The 22244-nt window shown below is 33.5% G+C and overlaps 1 protein-coding gene and 1 pseudogene across 1 annotated transcript; both read right to left on the bottom strand.

Annotated features, from left to right (window-relative positions):
- Positions 1-351: 351 nt before the first annotated feature.
- LOC135836918 (uncharacterized) lies at positions 352-4580 on the bottom strand. Its single transcript, XM_065351992.1, has 15 exons — positions 4428-4580; positions 4256-4294; positions 4163-4180; positions 3957-4055; positions 3187-3240; positions 2731-3087; positions 2552-2599; positions 2435-2452; positions 2209-2328; positions 2061-2129; positions 1486-1512; positions 1127-1261; positions 958-1005; positions 845-868; positions 352-740 (listed from the first exon to the last, which is right to left on the bottom strand). The coding sequence occupies exons 1-15, from the start codon at positions 4483-4485 to the stop codon at positions 601-603; spliced, it is 1254 nt and encodes a 417-aa protein (XP_065208064.1). The 5' UTR covers positions 4486-4580; the 3' UTR covers positions 352-600.
- Positions 4581-5634: 1054 nt separating this feature from the next.
- LOC135836917 (dynamin-like) lies at positions 5635-22121 on the bottom strand (annotated as a pseudogene).
- Positions 22122-22244: the final 123 nt, after the last annotated feature.

Raw genomic sequence — 22244 nt, 5'->3', positions numbered from 1 at the left:
GCAAACACCTCAAGCGGTTTTTTTTTATCATAAACCAGAACATATAATGAGTAAAGTAGGTACCAATAAGGAAGAAAATAAAATATTTTATTTCCGTTTGGAAATTTTTGAAAGTGCAAATTTCACCATTTTGAGTTACCTATTTAGGAACCTCTGGCGCAATTTTCGATTCCTTCAGACTTTAATCGAGTTGTGGCTTATTCTCAATTTCGACTCATTCGAGTTTATCCGTATTCTGTCCGATTTTCAAACGGACACTTCGAGTGTGTTTTTTGGCCGGAATAGGCACATTAAGTGATATGTACTTTTAGTCAAAACTGGCGAATGCTGTTAAAAGAAAAAACACCCTCAGAGCTTTGAAAATGAAGAATTTATTGATGAGTTTTATAATATAAAAATTATATCTATATGCATATTTATTATCTTAACAATAATACCAATTACTTAATAACATAATATTAAATGATGAAAATGGACAGAAAAATATAATTAGGTATCTAGGTACTTGAAAATTTATTGTGGTAGGAATAATATTAAAAACTACATAATTGAATCTTGATTATAAGCGAGAGATTTTCTTTTGGCAAAGTGATCGTAACTTTAGTCTATCATCAAAGTTTGGCAAAATTTCCACCAATCGCCAATATGTAAGTCCATCCAATTCTTCACGTCTTCTGTATCATTTTCAAACGCCTTTAAGATTGTCCAATAGGAATTTTGGGTTGCAGATTTAATTAAACCTATTGAAAATTAACAAATTGGTCATTTAATTATTTGAGAGGATGTACTATCAATTTATCGAACAGATTCTCTTGTGCGAACTTGATTGCTTTTTTCTACTTACCAATTAATGGAGTACTGTTTGTATCTAAAAGCCCATCAGCAAAATACTCAATTAAACGTATTTATTTTTTTAATTGTCAAAATTAATATGTACAGTAGTGAAATCTTGCTTACCCATGGCACATTCTAGTTTAGCACAGTCTTGATATAGTGATCGCATAGCTGTGAGTGTGAGATTAATTTATTATGTTACTGTATATTATATATGATGTATGTGATTCATTTTTAAATTGATAACTCTTTGCTAATAAGAGCACTTCGTCGTACTGAGATATACACTTACAATTTAAATGGTGGTCGATGTGTACCAATTCAGTAGAAAACCTAACCATATCATCTATGTACCTATCTAAATTGTAGTATAGGCCATTGTAAGAGATCAGGTATTCCTTTCCAATTTGGGAGATCCGATCGATACCTGTAAAATTTTTTAAATGACGGGATGAAAATCATTGAATAAGTAACGGGTTGTGCCTGAATAATTAACCTTTTCACGGTACAGCCAAAGGGGAGGCTGATCCGAACGAATGCTATTTTTATTCCAAAAAAATCAAATGATAAACGAATTCATTATGTAAGGGTAGGTACCTATTTTCAATCTGTTATTAATTTATGTAAGTAGATAATTTTTCAAGTACTTACTCAATGGTTCATTAGCTTCTTTGAGTGCTGTATGAGGAAAAAACCAGAGACCGAAGTGATTAGATGAATAAATCATGAGTTAACCTCACACTGAAGTGATATTGATTGGTATACAATCTCATGGAAGATAAAAGTCTGCATTATAAGTTCGCAAAAATGTTTATTTATTGAGACCATCTCGATACCATCTCTCCCTCTTCTCCAATTTCAAACTTTTGGTAGGTATTTACGCAATGAAGCTTTGGAATTCAATTTTTGGTATAATTTTCATCAAAGTTACATGAAATTGGGTCTCATTCGAGGATAAAAGTTTTTGAGAATCAAACATGAAACACATTTACTTACATCTCAATTTCCTTCTGCCCAAAAAATTCAAATATTTTAGTTACTTATGAAATTTTTATTCGACCCCTCCCATTGTATCAGTTTTTTAAACATTCTCTTTTTTTTTCGTTCTGACCAAAAATTTAAAAACGTGTGTGAAATTAATTATTAAATTGGTTCCTCCTTTATATTATCCTTTACATCTCAAATAAAATTCCGCCTACTCCACTGAAATTCATGTGTTTACTTACCCGCATAAAATTTTTCTGTGGTCAATTCCTTTGAAGGCTTTAGAATATTTTTCAGCTTTTCAATTTCTTCTGTAAATTGAAAAAATACAATGAAATTAAAAATTATTTTCTGACAACTCACAGCCTCTAATCTAGTACATATACTTACCCTTTTTCAATATCACTTCATTTAGTGTCGACTTTAGGGCTTGGTCTCTCGCAACTATCAACTTACGTTGAAGTCTGATTAAGAATTTATTGGCACATTTTGCCAAACATTGCACCGTCACTAATCAGATAGAAATTGTGAAAAAAATAAGATGTTAGAAATGAGCCAGCTATGAGTTATCTTATAAGGTAGGTAGCTTGTTTTGAATGTATTTTTTGCCATTTACTTTCTTTTTCTTTTTCATCTGAAAAATGAATAAAAATACAGTTTAATAAATTAAAGCTTTTACTAGGCTTATTTGCGATTGATTGATTATATCAATGGTAAATGAATGTTGACCTACCTTTCAAAGAATTGAAGTTAATGGGTTTGATGTCCACTTTACATGCTCCTAAATTAGAAAATTTCGATGAGAATTGGAGCGTAATTTTCGATTTCAGATTATGTTTATTCAATTAGAAGCTAATAATTTTTTTTGGTGCTTGGTATATTAATTTCAATGAGAGAAAGAATCTTCATTACCCTTGTAGAACTTCATAAGTGGAGTTTTAGATAATTTTAAATTTCTTTCTAATGTTTCCTGAATAGTTTCGGATCTGCCTTTAGGCTCTTGACTTTCACTTTCGTTTGATTCTACAGAATCAACGTATTCCTTTGTCTGAACGGTTTCGGATCCCTCTTTAGGCTTCTGATCGTCATTTTGGTTTAATGCTACAGAATCAACGTATTCCTTTGTCTGAACAGTTTCGGATCCCTCTTTAGGCTCTTCATCGTCATTTTGGTCCAATTCTGCAGAATCAACGTATTCCTGAAATAATTTTTCACTATTTGTCTTCGCCAGACATTTTTTTATGCTTGTTCCGTCGTAGTCTTCAGGAGCTGTAAATCAAGCAAAAATTTAGTATCTTTGCGTTTGGGCAGAATCACGCTAATTAAGACAGATACAATATGTATACATAGGTAGGTATTTTAGTTTACCTTTATTTTTGATCAATGCATAAAACTTTCCGTCAAAAACTTCATCGCAGTGAACTGCAAAAAAGAATAGAGAATTATTACGTCATGGGAGAGGGGCGATTGGATCAAATCAGGAGTAAACTGATTTAATTCGATTAAAACTCTGATGTGATTGGATCTAGTCAAAAGTTCTGAGATGAGATCTGATTCAATCAGGTCTTTCTTACCAGACCTGATCATGTTGGGTACAAGGAATGACTAGATCTGATCTGAGAATTTCCAGGGATTTATTCAGATCAGCAGATCTGATCAAGTCTGAACAGTGCAATTCGATCAAAATAATCAGATCTGGCTGTCAAATTGGATCCTGCGAATGTTCAAATCTGTTCAAATCTGATCCGTTCAAACAAGTCTGATCAGATTTGATTCAATCAGGCCTCCCTAGTCCCTCCCACTCGATCTGATCAGATCTGAGCGAATCTAATCCGATCAGTACTTCGATTTGATGAAATATATAATCGATCTGATCATTATCAGATCGGACCCAGGGATTTCCGGATCTGATATGATCTGATCTGATCCATTCATTTCCCGCCACGATGAGAGACACAGTTTGACGAAAATTCAAGTAATTTGCCCAAGGATCGTCTTCCGAGTCCGGTATAATGATTGACAAAATGGCTTACAGTCACACTTTCAACTTTGGCAGCATTACTCAATTTTTAATTTTCGAATATTGGATCTCCGTGAAAAATATTTAAAGGTGATGAATTGTTAGGTAGGTACCCTACCTTTTAAATATTCTCCATCTGTTAAAGTATCTCCAATTTTTTTCGAGGATTTTTCTACGATCTTCTCGCCCAAGACTTCCCTTAAACACGATGCCGCCTCTATGAAAAAAGATAGGTACCTATGTATTAGAGATTAGAAAGCTATATTGGTCACTTAGTACTTAGATACGTGTATAATTATCTATAGTAGTTTACTTAGTACTTACTCATGATATTCTCGTTGGCTACGAAATAAGTATAAAATTAAATTAGTTGCCAATTTGTCTATAATCGAATTTTAAAAATTTTACTCAACTTACGTAATTCAGCCTCGACTGACCGAGCCGTGAAATAAAATGCTAGAATTATAAAAGACAATTTGAATAAAAAGTGTCCATCAATCTGTAGGTAGGTACCTACCGTTTAGCTTATGCAAGATTTCGTATTTTGATTGTATCTAATTTAATGAGTATGTATAAATTTTATTCATACCGATGATGATTGAGAACAAGGCTAATTTAAGATTGACATTAATATAATATGGGTCCATCTTTGATTCGTGAAAGAAAAGGTTTTCGAAAAAAACTCTGAAAGTAGTGTGATTCGCTGTAGAAACGATGAGACTTACTGCGACTACAGTATCGAATTGCGATCCAAGTATGAGTAATGTTTGTTCAAATTCTCGAGCCAGGTTTCATTTTTTTCACACCTGTTGCAATAAAAGTCAAGATCGATGGTTTCATTTCATGTGTTTACTTTTCGGGCCGATGCGTTGAATTTTCGATATTATTTTTCACACTCGCACGTGTCTACGTGAAGACGTCAATGTCATGAAACAATACTATAACTCACCTGCTTGAAAGCATCAATTTATTTGATCTCTGAATAACTTAGATGGGTGATTTTCAACTTGATTCTATAACGTTCCGAGAAATCGACCCATTCTTTTCAAATGTAAAATTCGTATCAATTTCCCAAATGAAATTTTTTTGAGGTCACTATAAGCTCGATCACATAAAGTTCTGAATTATGGATCTCTAAGACGATATCGGTGGCTAAAATTTTGAAGTCATCGAATAAAAGTCGAAACTCCCATTGCATACTGAAAAAGTTGAATAATTAGCAAAATATCATCTACGCGTCTATAAAGCTTATTGGACATATTTTATAAAATAAAAGTATTTAGTTTCATGAAAAACTTAATTTTTTCTAAATTTAAATAATGGAACCGGTTTTTCGTCAAGACTTCATGAAAGTTGTAATATTTGATTCTCAAAAATCAGGAAAAATTGAGTTATTTTTGGTCAATTTTTTTCGACCAAATTTTGTTGGCTGAATTTGTATTTAGATTTCCAAAGCTAAAACTTATTCATGTTGAATGATTAAGGGGAGGGGGGGTTGCTTTAAAAAATTTGAAAATTGTATTCAAATAGACTATAGAGATTTTTAGGTTAATATTTTCACTTCTTTTTAACTAGGACCAAACTATTTTCATTTGCACTTTTTCGCAATCAATTGTATTTTCTTCCATAAAGTATTGGTGGTCTAATTTGTCCCACCTTTCTCTTTCCAGAACAAATGTATTTCATGAAACGTTAATTCAAACTTCATTTTCTCCCGTGTTATTTCGAGCATACCTTCGTTAGTTTCAAATAGTTATGTTCAAGCCATGTTGTTCTTGATATTAAATCATTCAAGGTTTCCTTTCAAGTATTATATTTTATTTCAAAAACAAAACAAATACACGATTACTTAGGTCAATAGAAAATAATTGAGAAAAACTTGGAAAGTACCTACGCAATATTAAAATAGCATGTCCTTTTTTTGTTTTATTTTGCGAAAAAAAACCTCGTTCATTTAAGCAGCGATAGTTCTGGCGGCGAGGTTGTGAACTTTGCTACATCGCCGATAATTTTAAGCGCTTCTTTGCAAGCTTGATACATTTTGATCATTTCTTCTCGTTTCGCCACCTCTTCTTCACTTTCATCCATCATCGAAGCCTGTACCATTGAAAAGAAAAAAAATAGTATTTATTGTAAGTGGAAACGTTACGAAATGATTGAAGTTGTAAAGTATAAGAGGAAGTAGTTTTACCTGATTTTCGGAAGTGTTTAAGTGGGCAGGCAACCCGATGCGGATAAAATTTTTAATATTTTGCACGATCAAGTTCGTGATTATTTTTGGAACTTGATCGCGGAAAGTTTTTATAACAATCTTCATATACGAATCTACCAAATTACAAATCGTTTCCACTTGACTTCTTCGTTGTGGATCTATTGGTAGCGTATTTTCTTCGTCATCACTCTGTACCAAATACAATATTTTCCATGTTATACTCTTAGGACTTTAAAAACACATTTGAAATTTCCTACTGGGACTGTAGTTGAAAAAATTGTCTTTGATTGTGCTAAAAAGTGTGCATTCAAAAAAAAAAAATTTCAAGGTATATCTAATTTGAAAAATTTGTTTTAAAAATTTTAATAATGGTTAAAAAATTTAAAAATTACCTAAATTTTGGCTAAAAATGTTTTAATGCCACAATAATTTTGGCTAATTAGGTTATCTAGGGCGAATTTCGACCCGTACTAACCTTCCTAGGGGTTCCAAAAAAAGTATTTTTTTACATTATTGAAAAAAACTTTCATTTTTATCTCATTCATTGAAAAAATTTCAAATACATTTCCCTCTGAATTTTTTCAACATTTGTAAAGATTTGAATCAGGGAGAGGGGAATTTTTATCACGTTATTTCAAAGTCTATACACAGACACACCATTCAATCTACCCCTCTCCAATTTAAAAAAAATGGATTTTTTTGCTGTTTCAAATTAGAGTTCAAATCAAACTTACGTCTGATATTTTTCGCTGCGAGTCCGATATTTGTAGCTGCCCGAACTGCGCGACTGATTCCTCAATGCCATTGGCGGATTTTTCCGGACTTAAAATGCCAACTTTGAGGAAAGACGTTTTCCACAAGTCCATATCATCCGGATTTCTGCAACTGAACTCCAATTGTCTATAATCCTAGATGTAACATACAAAATATATGCCTTCAATGACCTCGTCATATCGGTTACCATGAAGCATGAACGCATTCTGCCATTACTTCGTATATGCTTCTGTTTTTAAGCTTCACTATACGGAATGTTTCTTTTCGGGTCATGCTTAATGCTCGTTCCATAACTTTAAACTTCAATCCATCCAAAGGTAAAAAGTCCTCTTTACGGAGTTCCTTCGTTATGGCAATTCATGAATTAAAAAGAAATGATACATTAAAACAGTAGGTAGGTACATCACAATCTTTCAAGTTATACTTCAAAAGCATACTCACATCTTTATCTTGATACCATATTAGACATTTATTCGTCAGTACGAACCAATATGTGCGTTCTTCAGCTTTCGTGTTGTCCAAATCTTGTACATTCATAAATCCTTTTAGGATAATTTTTTTAACAAAAAGAGTGTTTTTGTTTACCTTCTGCGCACTATGTACATATTTACATACAAGAAAAACCATAAATTAGTTGTTTTGGTCTCGTAACAATAAATGTCTCACTACTTACGATAAATTACCAATTTACCGTAATAAATAATATCTAACCCTGCTAACCTAATTTCGAGTTGTGAAATTTATTTTTTCATTTTTGGTGGAGGTGGATTTTTCAAAATTCAAATATAGCCAAGTTATAATATTATTCTAATTAAATAAAGTGAAAATTTGTATCTTGGTATCGTATGTCTAAGTACACACTTACATATTTTTTTTTTCAATAATTATTAAAAATTCCCTAGTAATTTTTTTAAAAGTTTTCAAAATTAAAAATTGCTATCTTTTGAGGAAATATCCAAATTTTTTACCCAAAAATTGAAAATTTATAACTAACGAAGAGTAGGTACTTACTTTTATTTTAAAATTTGTTGAAAATTGAAAATTCATAATTAAATACATATTTTTTAATTTAGGCAATTTTTTGAAACCCAACGATTTGTATTTTTTAAATAAATTTAAAATTTGTAAATTTTTTTATAAATTTAAAATTTGTAAGTTTTTTTTTAAAGGAGGAGTTGCGATAAGGCTATTTTTTGGCCCCACCTAGTTTTCGACTCAATCACTCTAAAAATGTTGTAATAAATGTCCGAAACACGAATCCGTGGTTATTTAACCCAAAATGACTATTTCTTGGGCTCCAGGGGTTCCCAAAGTTGCGAATAAAAATGATTTTAGGAACCACTGAGTATTATTTTCAAAAACTTATTCAGCGTAAAATATTTGTTTGAACCAGAAAAACGTTATGTGAGGTGATTTTTCTATTTTCAACCCTCGGGGGCAGAAATTGTGCGGTTTCAATTTTTTGAAACTTTTGGAACCACCATTTTGATCCTACCCCTTTGAACCCCTCTAAAAAGCTTTTCACAGTTTATTAGCATCTGAAAGACCTTCATCCTACCAAATTTTGATCTCAATAAAAATTTTTGCTGGTACTCAACAATCCAATTTTCGAATTTTTTGTAATTTTGATATTTTGGGAACCCTCGGAAAACTAGAAACCTGCGATTTGCGCCAAACGTAATGTTTTGATGTATATATTCGATTATCTAGACAATAAAGTTGAATTAAGCTCCCTGTATATTCGTAATTTTGAACCCTTTTTTTAGAGCCTCCCATTTTAGGCACCCCTAAAGAAGGCGTTTATGCGTATTTTTTCAAATAAATTGAAGAATTTACATTTGAAATTCACTAGCAAGAGCTCGATAATTTTTCATATGATTTTTCCTGTAACTTTCAAAATTGAGCTATTTTGGGTCAAATTCTGAGATTTAACTCTTCGAAAAGACGTTAAAATCGCGTTTTCATGATTTCAACAAAGTAAAAATCTCAGAATTTGACCCAAAATAGCTCAATTTTGAAAGTTACAGGAAAAATCATATGAAAAATTATCGAGCTCTTGCTAGTGTATTTCAAATACAAATTCTTCAATTTATTTGAAAAAATATGCATAAACGCCTTTTTTAGGGGTGCCTAAAATGGGGGGCTCTAAAAAATGATTCAAAATTACGAATATACAGGGAGCTTAATTCAACTTTTTTATCTAGATTATTGAGTATATACATCAAAACATTACGTTTGGCGCAAATCGCAGGTTTCTAGTTTTCCGAGGGTTCCCAAAATATCAAAATTACAAAAAATTCGAAAATTGGATTTTTGAGTACCAGCAAATATTTTTATTGAGATCAAAATTTGGTAGGATGAAGGTCTTTCAGATGCTAATAAACTGTGAAAAACTTTTTAGAGGGGTTCAAAGGGGTAGGATCAAAATGGTGGTTCCAAAAGTTTCAAAAAATTGAAACCCCACAATTTCTGCCCCCGAGGGTTGAAAATAGAAAAATCACCTCACATAACGTTTTTCTGGTTCAAACAAATATTTTACGCTGAAAAAGTTTTTGAAAATAATACTCGGTGGTTCCTAAAATCATTTTTATTTGCAACTTTGGGAACCCCTGGAGCCCAAGAAATAGTCATTTTGGGTTAAATAACCACGGATTCGTGTTTCGGACATTTATTACAACATTTTTAGAGTGATCGAGTCGAATACTAGGTGGGGCCAAAAAATGGCCTTATCGCAACTCTTTTAAGATTTGTAAATTTTTTTATAAATTTAAAATTTCTAAATTTTTTATAAATTTTTGAAAATTTGAAAATTTGTGATTGAATATAAATTTTTCTTGGTTTTGAAATTTGAACGTTTTTTTTTTATAAAAAGTAAAAATTTAATTTTTTATTATTAATTAAAAATTTTCAATTGTTTTTTTTAAATATAAAAAATTTAAATATTTTTTGAAAATTCGAGAAATTTGTAAAAAAAATTGAAAATTGATATTTATCTACTTACTCAAGTACCTACGAGTACTTAAATTTTTTGTTCAAAGATTGAATATTTATAAGTACCTACCCATAAGTATTTTTAATTTGAAAAGTTTTAAGAAATTGAATATTTGTAATTAAATATAAATATTTTTCAATTTAAAGTTTTGCATTTTTTCATAAATTCAAAATTTGTAAATTTTTTCAAAAATTAAAAATTTGCAATTTTTTTAAATTGAGAATTTGTAAAATTTCTAAAAAAAAAATGTGTACTCAGTACTTGCGTACATAATTGAGCAGACAGTTGGATTGTTATTTGTTGCCAAACTTCAACATTCTAAGTCGTCCCTTCCCATTTCGGCTTAATTACGAATTAGCAAACACGTAGCAAGATTAATTTTCTGGCATACCGGATGAAATCTTCGTGATCGATGTTTATATAGGATGTTTCCCATTCGATGAACGTGATTATTTGTTTTTTGCATAATTGCTCGAGATCGCGAATCTGCTCCGTGAGTATTCTTTCGGTTTCTTCTCTCAGACAAGGATATCTGTTCATCTGGCGCAACGTGAAAAAAAAAAGAATATAAAACACACTTAGATATGATTTTGGCTCTCAGATAATCGTTATTCCATGGGGAAAATAAGATACTTACCTTTTCGAGGCAAAATTGTGATATTTCACTCAACTCGATTACGACTAATTCCAAACATTTTAAGCTTGGTTCTCGAAGTTTTTGTATTTGCTTTATGACTACAGCTTCAAAAGCTTTATCGGGTGGAAATACGCCGTTCCTCATAGCGTGAATGTTTTCAATAGCGAACGCGATTTCTTTACGTAACTCTTTCTCGTCGATTTCTATTTTGGCAATTTCGAAGGGCAAACTTTCGTGAAATATACGATTGATTTTAGCACCGCCGGAGAGTTCATTGGTGACGATTTCTGCCACATCGGATCCGTCGATTATTCTAAACACGTCGTCTCTCAGTTGCTGCATCATTCTGCCAAGTACAGTAAGTGTGAATAAATCGATCACTTGTGTTTAAAAGTACCAAATCGTACAGGAGAGATGGGCCAGTACGACTTTCAAATAGATAAAAGGTACTCACTGTTGCATCATTTTTGCTTTGGCTAACGGATCATTTGGACTGAGGTAGTTCATCACAGAATCCATCTCTTTATCAAGGGATGACATTTGTTTCTAGGATTGAAACATAAATCAAAAATGATGATACATATTTTGAATACCTACAGAGGTGAGAATGACTTACTTGTAATTTATCCCTTAGGCCGGGTAACGTATTTCGAATATGATTCGTTAACTGGTGATTTAAAACTTTTTGTAGATGTGGCGTTCCAAGTTTATCTGCCATATGTCGATATTCCGGGTGACTGTGGAAATGAAACGAATTTTAAAAAATGTTGGAACTTGGAAAAAATATTACCACAGCTGGCCCCAGTAATAGTAATATTTTTATGCTTGGATGGTAAATAAAACATACGTTTGGAAAAATTCGGTTTCGGATTTTAAAGCTGCTTTGATGTCTTTATTTCCATCGATGTCTTAATGACTTCTGTTCACTACGCCAACATAGCCTCTACGTAAAGGTAACAATTTATTTTCCAATATATTGCGAGCATCTGTTCCTTCGTCCATCAAATCCAATTTTGTAAGCACGCCGATCGTTCGGACACCTAAAATAGAAATAAGTTATGAAAATCTTCCAGTATGTCCCAAACGCATAGGAGCTTAGGTATGCAAGAATGAAAATACCCATAGCCTCGTCACAAGCATTAAGTATACAAAATTACAAAATCAGCAAAAACCTTTCGGATCAACTTCTTTCGCAATTTTCAAAGCATCGCTATTGGCTAAATCCGCATTAGCCGGACTTATCGCGAGTATTATGCAATTGTCATTTTGAACGAACTCCAAGATCATATCTCTAATCTGCGTCTCGATGTCTTTTGGTTGATCACCAATAGCGACTTTCGTTAGACCTGGCAGATCTACTATTGTAAAATTGAGTACTGAAACATAAAACCAACTCAACTTATTATACAAAATTTTCAAATTTTAGTAAAATTTTACATTTCATCTGAGGTCCGAAAAATTATAAAAATTTCTAGATTGATTTTCAGAATAACTTCTTGAAATTTCTTTCAAACTTGAAAAAATCCTTGGAGACGGTGACTTACTGACATTTTTTCAAACTTTTGAAAAATTATTATAAAATTCTTCGATTGATATTAGTCCGGCATATGACAATAGGAGTAATTGCACACCCCCGACGATCCTCCGGGACAACTTTTTTCTTAAAGGGGACATCCTAAGGAACATTTTAATGCAAACTTGCCCAAAAAAAAGTTGGCCTTACTTACAAAATGGCGGCCATTTTGATTGACAAGTCAGCCGAAATCGCAGATTTTGCGTTTCAACATTGGACTTGCACGAAATTTTTTAAACCTTACAAAGGTAGATCGAAAGATCATGCAAAAATTTATCACCTGTCAAAATTTCAAGTGCTAAAGTGCGTTTTTCGATTTTTGGTGAATTTTTGAAAATCCAATTTAGGCCAAAAATGAGGGGAAAAAAATCAAAATTTTACCAAATTGACCACGAAAGCTGAAATTTGAGATATACCCTATTTTCGACATGCCAAATCGATTAGAAACGGTTTCAACCCGTTTTGAGTAGTTCTGGAGCCTCCAGCAGATTTTTGAAACTCGAAATTCCCACAAAATTCCATCAAATTGGAGTTGTAAAGCTGAAATTTATTCTAAAAACTAATTTCAATACGCTACGAAGTACTGCAGGTAAATTTCAAGTCGTTTTGAAGCCTCCAGCAATTTTTTGAAAATTTCTGAAGCCTCCATCAGATTTTTGAAACTTTAAATTTTCACAAAATTTCATCAAATGGAGATGGAAAGCTGAAACTTACTCTATACTCCAATTTTAACACCCTCTGAAGACGACTTCTGGTGGGTTCAAGTCATTTTAGGGTCTCCAGCGACTTATTTGAAAATTACTGGAGCCTCCAGTAGATTTTTGAAACTTGAAATTTCCCCAAATTTCATCAAACTGAGATGGAGAGTCGAAATTCATTCAGCAAACTAATTTCAATACGCTACGAAGTGGAGTGCTGGTGGATTTCAAGTCGTTTTGGAGCCTCCAGCGACTTTTCGAAAGGTTGTATGCCTTTTTTTTTGAAAATTGAAATTTCCTAAAAGTAGCTGGAAGCTTCAAAACCATTTGTAACCACCCTGTAGTTTGCGAAGTAAATTTCAGGTTGCCAACTCTATTTGATAAAGTAATGTTGCGGGAATTTCAAGTTTCAAAAATCTACTGGAGGCTCCAGTAATTTTCAGTACCTATTTAGAGGGTGTTAAAATTGGAGTGTAGAGTAAGTTTCAGCTTTCCATCTCCATTTGATGAAATTTTGTGAAAATTTAAAGTTTCAAAAATCTGATGGAGGCTTCAGAAATTTTCAAAAAGTTGCTGGAGGCTCCCAAACGACTTGAAATTCACCTGCAGTACTTCGTAGCGTATTGAAATTAGTTTTTAGAATACATTTCAGCTTTACAACTCCAATTTGATGGAATTTTGTGGGAATTTCGAGTTTCAAAAATCTACTAGAGGCTCCAGTAATTTTCAAAAAAGTCGCTGGAGGCTCCAAAATGACTTGAACCCACCTGAAGTCGTCTTCAGAGGGTGTTAAAATTGAAGTGTAGAGTAAATTTCAGCTTTCCATCTTCATTTGATGAAATTTTGTGAAAATTCAAAGTTTCAAAAATTTGATGGAGGCTTCAGAAATTTTCAAAAAAATTGCTGGAGGCTCCAAAACGACTTAAAATTTACCTCCAGTACTTCGTAGCGTTGGAATAAATTTCAGCTTTACAACTCCAATTTGATGGAATTTAGTGAGAAATTTTGAGTTTCAAAAATCTGCTGGAGGCCCTAGAACTGCTCAAAACGGGTTGAAACCGTTTCCAATCGATTTGGCATGTCGAAAATAGGGTATATCCCAAATTTCAGCTTTCTTGGTCTATTTGGTAAAATTTTGATTTTTTCCCTCGTTTTTGGCTGAAATTGGATTTTTAAAAATTCACCAAAAATCGAAAAACGCACTTTAGCACTTGAAATTTAGACAGGTGATAAATTTTTGCATGATCTTTCTATCTACCTTTGTAAGGTTTAAAAAATTTCGTGCATGTCCAATGTTGAAACACAAAATCTGCGATTTCGGCTGCCCTGTCAATCAAAATGGCCGCCATTTTGTAAGTAAGGCGTAAGGCCAACGTGCAATTACTCCTATTGTCATATACCGGACTATATAGTTTTTTCGATATTATGTCCTACTTTTAAAAACTAGATAAAAATCATTGAAATGCTACGAATTTTCGATATGATTTGGTCAAACTAATGAAAAATTATATAGGTAACGTCATATTTTTTTTTGACTCAGTTTTTCAACTTGAAAAAGTACTCGGAGAGAATTTGATTTATCAAGCAAAAAAGAAATCAATCAATCAATTAAATCTACACTATTGATCTCATTTCTCCACATTCTAACAAAATATTTTTAGATTCTCTTGACATTTTGTCTCACTCTATAAAACTTATACCTTGATAACTCTCAAAAGTCTCAAGAAATCAAGATCTTTCTTATCTGATTTTTTAAAATTAATTTATCCAACTGAATTTTTTTGATTCTAACAGTTCGACGCGTAAAACTTGTTTTCATACTAATAAATAATGGCAGGTTGTTAATCTCTAGTTGTCTTATTGGAAAGATGGAATATAAACGACGATTAACTTACCATTTGGTGAATAAATACTCAAGTTAATCGGAATGTTCGAAATTCTCTTATTGCTTCCGGTAATTCTATCGGTTTCGGCTTCGATTTCTTTTCGAATTTCATCGAAATCGGTGAATTTTTCACCTTTTCTGTGTAAAAATTCGCCATACTCTGTAAATTGAAAAAGAATGCATTGTGTAAAAATCATTCAAAATCGTTTAGAGCTTCAAGTTTTTGAGATAATTTTTCTTTTGAAAACATACCCGTATCACTGTGGTTCAATTGCAAAATCAACGGTCTCCTGGTAACAATTCCGGCACCACGTGGTAAAAAATCTCTGTAAAGATCGACATATTTCGTCAAATATTGCGAATAAATTAATACACAGTAGGTATGTTATCAAAAAGGTTTCAAAGTATCATTGAAAAAAAATCTATAGAAAATACAATAAACATAGCTTGCCATGGTCACTTGAAAAGAATTTTTATTCTGGAATCTTCAATGTTTAAACTCTCAAGGTCATGCTTTGTACTTATAATTTAGGTTTTCAAGTGAACAGAATTCGCCCCACCCCTTCGTAAATAATTTTTTTTCACGAAACGAATTAGTACGATTATTATATAATCATTCGGCTATATTTTTTTTTTGATAAGAGTATGTTAAAATTTTCGTTGTATAATTTGAGTGGAATTCCTTTCGAACGAATTTTCAACCCCCTATAATCCTGAAAATGAGCGTAAGGCTTCCCAAAGTATGGCAAGTAATTTAGAACACTCGAACCAACAACTTGTAAATTGTTCTTCATTTAATCAACTCGTGATAATTAAAATATGAATCTTTGAAAAAACTAAGTGTCGTTTTTTTTTCTTCAGTAAATTCGGTCATGAGTGTCATGACACACTCTTGAAAATTATAAAAATTCTGAAAATAATTTGACTTTTGGTTCTATTTTTTGACGTTCTAACAATTTTTTTTTTGACCATACGACATTCTGACATTTTGGTTGCCCTCCTAAAGGGCTATAGGTGGATCTTCAGGGTTGATATTTACATGGAAGGTTGGTACCCTTGAGCACCTTCCGTCACGAAAGTTTCAGACCCCCAGACCCCCCCCCCAGGTTCTGAGAATCCCACCACCCTTTTTCTGAAATTACAATAGACATTTTTTCTCAGCCCCATGTGAACCGATTTTTTTCAATTTTTTGGTATGTTGTGAACATCTATAAGAGGTATTCCCACAAAAATTTTCACCCCCTCCCTCCATATTTTCCCCTCAAAATGACGTTTTTTTTAGCTTTGTTTGCCTGTTTTAGCGATGACCATGATTCGGCACAAAAATGCGAATAGCATTTCAAGTGTATTTTTGACCCCTAAAAAACATATATTTTTTCAAAAAAAATTGTTTGGTGGGTCGTGGTCAAAAATTGAAAAAACTTACAGAGGGGGTAAAAATGGATTCTGATGTAAATTATTGTTTTTGGTAAACGAGGTGTCGTTTCCACATGAATCGAACCCCCCGGACACGAATATGACGTCCAATTTGATACTACCCTCAACCACACCCCTCCAGTGCCTCTACCCCCTCAATTTTTACTGTACTAAAAGTTGGACTATTTTCATAATGTTGGTGTCGTTTCCATATGAATCGAACCCTCCGAACCCGAATATGACATCCAATTTTACGCTACCCTCATTCACACCCCTACAGTGTCTCTGCCCCCACCTAAACAATACATTTTTTAGCTAACTCTGATCAAACTTCGATCAATAATTACTTCAAATCAAATCAATTATGTGCTATTAAAAGTATGTTTCGCGAAGGTTGAAAACTCAACGACATACAAAAATTACTACAAAGAAGTAAAATAATTACCATGGCAAGGTTCAAACTTTAACATTCAAGTTTCGAGGTTTCCATTCGTACCAAAACGACGCAAACATTACGTATATGAACATAGTTTTACGCATTTTAAATAGTAAAAATTGAGGAGCTGGCTGTAGCCTGGAAGTGGATAGATGCGGGTAGACTTAAATTGGACTTCATATTCATGTTAGGGGTGTTTGATTCATATGAAAATGACACCAATATTATGAAAATAGCTAAACCTTTAATACAGTAAAAAATTGAGGTGGGGGCAGAGGCACCGGAGGGGTGTGGATGAGAGTAGCATAAAATTGGATTTTATATTCGTGTTCGGGGGGTTAGATTCATATGGAAACGACACTAATATTATGAAAATAGCTCAACTTTTAATACAGTAAAAATTGAGGGGGTAGAGGTACCGGAGGGGTGTGAATGAGGGTAGCATAAAATTTGACTTCATATTCGTGTTCGGGGTGTTTCGATTCATGTGAGAACGACACCAACATTATTATATAGCTCAATTTTTAATATAATAGTAAAAATTGAGGTGGGGCAGAGGCACTGGAGGGGTGTGGTTGAGAGTAGCATTAAATTGGACGTCATATTCGTGTCCGGGGGGTTCGATTCATGTGGAAACGACACCTCGTTTACTAAAAACAATAATTTACATCAGAGTCCATTTTTACCCCCTCTGTAAGTTTTTTCAATTTTTGAACACGACCCACCAAAAAATTTTTTTTGAAAAAAATATAGGTATGTTTTTTAGGGGTCAAAAATACACTTAAAATGCTATTCGCATTTTTGAGCCGAATCATGGTCATCGCTAAAACAGTCAAACAAAGCTAAAAAAAACGTCATTTTGAGGGGAAAATATGGTGGGAGGGGGGTGACAATTTTTGTGGGGATACCTCTTATAAATGTTCACAACATACCAAAAAATTGAAAAAATCGGTTCTCATGAGGCTGAGAAAAAAATGTCTATTGTAATTTCAGAAAAGGGGGGTTCTCAGAACCGTGGGGGTCTGGGGGTCTGGGGGTCTGAAACTTTCGTGATGGAAGGTGCTCAAGGGTACCAACCTTCCATGCAAATATCAACCCTGAAGCTCTCGGGGGCAAATTCGCCATACTTATCCACCTATAGCCTTTATAATATTTCTCATAAGTTTTGAAAAGTTGAGGTCTTTGAACTAATAAAAAAATCGACTTTTCGACCAATCAGGAACAAGCTTACAATAATACTTATCTACGGAATTTTTAACAGTTTTCAAAAATTTGACATGTCAGAAAGTCATGCAAATACAAATTATTCGAAGAATCTTCACAATGTCTGACAGAATGTCAAGAAGTCTTTAATAATGAGGCTAATCTAAGAATTTCCAAGTAAAATTTTTCAAAAGTCTAACCAGAGTGTCAAAAAAATGAAATTTTATCTACATATTTTTAAAAATTCTGACATAATAACACAAAATCATGAAAATGTTTTTATTTTTCTTAAATTATTCCGAGAATTTTCGTATGTCTAAAAATCTGACATGCCACCAAGAATTTTTTCGAGTTAGAAAAATAAAGTCTAATAGTCATAAAAAAGCGAAATTAAGTCTAATTATTATTGAACTTGGAACTGATATCGATGGCTAAGAACCTGAAATAGATTCATGATTATATTATGCATTACAAAATATTTCAATTTTATCTTAACAAACTGTTTTGGGTAATCTGTTTTTACTTAGATTTAGATAAAACCTCCACGTCTAAAACACGATTCACGTTCAAAAGAAATTTATAACGCGATTTTTGATGTTTTATACAGTGGGTAACATATATTCGTACAATGCTCAATTCAAGCTTTCCGTCAACCGTTTTCGTTTCTTACTGACTTAGAAATGACCGATGAGACAAAATGATAAGTGCTTTCGAAAGCTCAATTCTTCCTCTTTCCAACGGTGTAATTACTTTTTTTATTTGATGAGGTTATCACGACGAAAAATTCATTTCTAGTAACGCATGTGGAAAAAACACATTCCAAAAATATTCGTACATCTCCCAAAATGATAGAAAAAATGGCTTTAAACTCCGGCTTCGCAACGGATCAACACGGGGATGGTACCAACGGGTAGCTGGGACAATGACGACTCACGAGTCGAATGACCACCGAGTTGACCCAGCTAGCTCTTCGTGGGAGGGAGAAAAGTGTACCTGACGTTGGAATACTTTGGACGTACGCTAAGTGCTCAAATTTTGGGATACCACCTATTAGTAATTGAAAAAATGAAAATACCATCTTGTAGAGAAAAAATTTCCAACAAGATAGGTTTCATCATCATTTACCTATTTTCAGTCGTACAGGCGCCATTCACAAAATTACTAATGAAAAAAATTACATTTTTATTCTGTTTTCTATTTTTAAGCGAGTTTTCCCCTACAAAAGATACCATAAAGGTGAGATGACCATCGTGTAAAAAATTCAATTTTTTACAAAAATGGTCCCCTGAACATATCGAGTATCTTCAAAATTGAAGGAGCATTGAGCAACGCCCTAAAGAAGCAAGACTCATTTGTAATGAAATAAAGATAATGGATTTTCTTCTATTTTTCAAATGAGAATACCTGCTGCAGGTTTGAACATGTTTAAACTTGCAGCAGGTAAGTACATATTCTCATTTGAAAAAGGACTTTTCTTTCTTTCAATCAGATCAGTCTAGCTTCCATAGGCTGTTGCTGTTGCTCCTTCAATTTTGAAGATGATACTCGATATGTTCAGGGGACCATTTTTGTATTAAATTGAATTTCCTACACGATGGTCATCTCACCTATATGGTATCTTTGAAATTGTAGGGGAAAATTCGCTTAAATATAGAAAACAAAATAAAATGTACTTTTTTCCATCAGTAAATTGTGTAAATGGCGCCTGTAGGCTGTACGACTGAATTTTGTTGGAAATTTTTTTCTCTACAAGATGGTATTTTCATGTTTTCAATTATCCCAAAATTTGAGCACTTAACGTATGTCCAAAGTATTCCAACTTCAGGTACACTTTTCTCCCTCCCACGAAGAGCTAGCTGGGTCAACTCGGTGGTCATTCGACTCGTCAGTCGTCATTGTCCCAGCTACCCGTTGGTACCATCCCCGTGTTGATCCGTTGCGAAGCCGGAGTTTAAAGCCATTTTTTCTATCATTTTGGGAGATGTACGAATATTTTTGGAATGTGTTTTTTCCACATGCGTTACTAGAAATGAATTTTTCGTCGTGATAACCTCATCAAATAAAAAAAGTAATTCAGGCCATTTTTTAACATATAAGTGCATGGGCAAATGCCCACCCAGTGACTTAGCTTTGCCCACCCAGTAAATTCGATTTGCCCAAGAAAATGTTTAATTTGCACTCAAAATCACCAATCTATTCTCTAAATTATTATTTTTTTCAAAAGCTTTTGCCCTCGCTTCGCTCGGGCTAACTTGATTTTCTTTTTCTCAAATTATTCATAACTGTGCTTGGAAAGCATTTTTTTTAAATGTCTGCAGTGGAGACTATTTACTTTAAAATTATTGTTGTTTTACTTCTAAAACCTATAAATTTTGAAAAACTTTTGCCCTCGCTTCGCTCGGGCCAATTCGATATTTACTTCTTTGCAATTAGAATTTCAAGACACCATTAAGTAGTAATGAAATTTAGAAAAAGTTGAAATTTGAAAAATCGAATTCTTACATTAAAAATTATGTTCTTCTACTCATTGAACAACGAATTTTCCGAAGCTTCTGCCCTCGCTTCGCTCGGGCCAATTTGATTCTCTTCTACACAATTAGAATTTCAAAAAATCTGTAGTTGAATTTGAAAAATGTTGACATTAGACAAACCAAATTCTTTCATCAAAATTGACGCTGTTCTGCTTCTAAAATTGCAAATTTTCCAAAACAAATTTGTAATGCGAAAAGCAGAAAAATTCTAGAAATACTCATAATACTCAAAGCATATGGAAAACGCAAATTTTTCATTTTTATCTGAACAGAACAACTCGATTTTAGAGGTGATTTTCTGAAAACCTTTCATGATGTGTAATGATTTTATAAAAACAGTAGTAAAATTCCTGCTTGAATAGAGCGAGAGGGAACACTTTTTGAAAAATTAGATCCCAAAAATGATAAAAAGGCCATTTTTGCATGTTTCATTTCAAATTTTTACTCGTGAGTGGGGGCAATGGCCTTCACCCCTCCCTCTGGCTATGCCACTGTCCCCTTGCCCACCCAGTGAACATTTCTTAAAAAATGGCCTGAAGTAATTACACCGTTGGAAAGAGGAAGAATTGAGCTTTCGAAAGCACTTATTACTTTGTCTTATCGGTCATTTCTACATAAGATCAGTAAGAAACGAAAACGGTTGACGGAAAGCTTAAATTGACACTGTACGAATATATTTATGTTACCCACTGTATGTACCTCTACCACCTCTACCTAAGACTACCTACTTTCAGTCTCCTTGATGCCAATTCGGACTTCCACGTTCCCCAGAGGGCGATACCGTCGCGCATTCTGATTGGCTGTTGATATTTCTGTGCTCTGGTTGTTTACATTTCAAAACGGGACTTTTTATCACAAACTTCGGCGATTTCATTCTCGTATTAATTTTCAACGATATTTCATTAATTTCGTAAATTTCGTGGTGTTTTTTTTAGTGTTTTTGATTAATATATGACTTCTAGTATCGTTATATGTTGTGAATAATGAATATTACCTCGAGTTACAGTGTTTTAGTGAGCTTAGAAGGATGAAACAAAGTTGCACGATTAAATGAATTTAAAGTTCTTTGCAAGTGTTATTTTAATTCACCACAACATTTACTCGATAGCACGATCGCAAAGCAATTCTCTATGCGTAAATTTAGTTTTATTCAATGTGAAATAATGAAAATATAACATCGAATTTGAAATCGCCGAAGTTTGTGATAAAAAGTCCCGTTTTGATAAGCACCTAAGAGCACAGAATATCACTGACCAATCACGTACCACGAATGCTAGCGCGCTCTGGGGAACGTGGAGGTCCGAATAGAAAATCAAACACATTCTCAACAGCGTGATTTGGGAATTACGAACTGAGATATGCTTAGTTATGTTATCCGTGACACTGTGTCATAACCGAGAGATCAGAAGTTCACGAATTGGTGTTGTTTCGTTCACGACAAAGACAAACAGTTATTTTTTATGATTGAAAAAAAAAGTAGAAGAAGTAAGGTATATAGATAGATACACATATCTCTCACCTGCCAACAAAATTTTCCAGTACCGAACTTTTGCCAGCACTCTGAGCACCGACGACGGCAATCTGAGGCAGATCGAATTTTACAGTGACGCCGAGCTGAGTAAAGGCATTGTGTAGTTTGTTGACGATTGGAATCAACTTTTCCAACCCTGGGTTTCCGGCCATATTATTATAATCAGGAACTTGCAATGACAGTTGTTCGTCTACATCAATTTTTGCCAGCCAATTTTCAACGATCTTTCTAAAAAAATGATGACCACTGAACATAGCACTGCACAACGAACATTTACGCACAATAAACCACTAAAGCATGCTTCTCGGCCATACCGCACAATCGTTACTCTTCAGTCTTCAGAAAGAAATGAAATAATAACCAGCACCACGATGATCGACTAACGTCCATCTACCATGCCTTGTTTTCACGCACCGAGTGGGGAAGTGGGGAGTCGTTATTTTCCATGCGATGAGTGAGGCCGGTGAGGCGCCGGCGCCGGCGGTAGCTCAAGTCAAGACTCAGTGAATCTAGTTTCG

This window comes from Planococcus citri, chromosome 2 (assembly GCF_950023065.1).
Source record: "Planococcus citri chromosome 2, ihPlaCitr1.1, whole genome shotgun sequence".
In the NCBI taxonomy this organism is placed as follows: Eukaryota; Metazoa; Arthropoda; class Insecta; order Hemiptera; family Pseudococcidae; genus Planococcus; species Planococcus citri.
The sequence above is the reverse complement of the archived record's forward strand: the minus strand, read 5'-3'. Positions and strand labels throughout refer to the sequence as shown.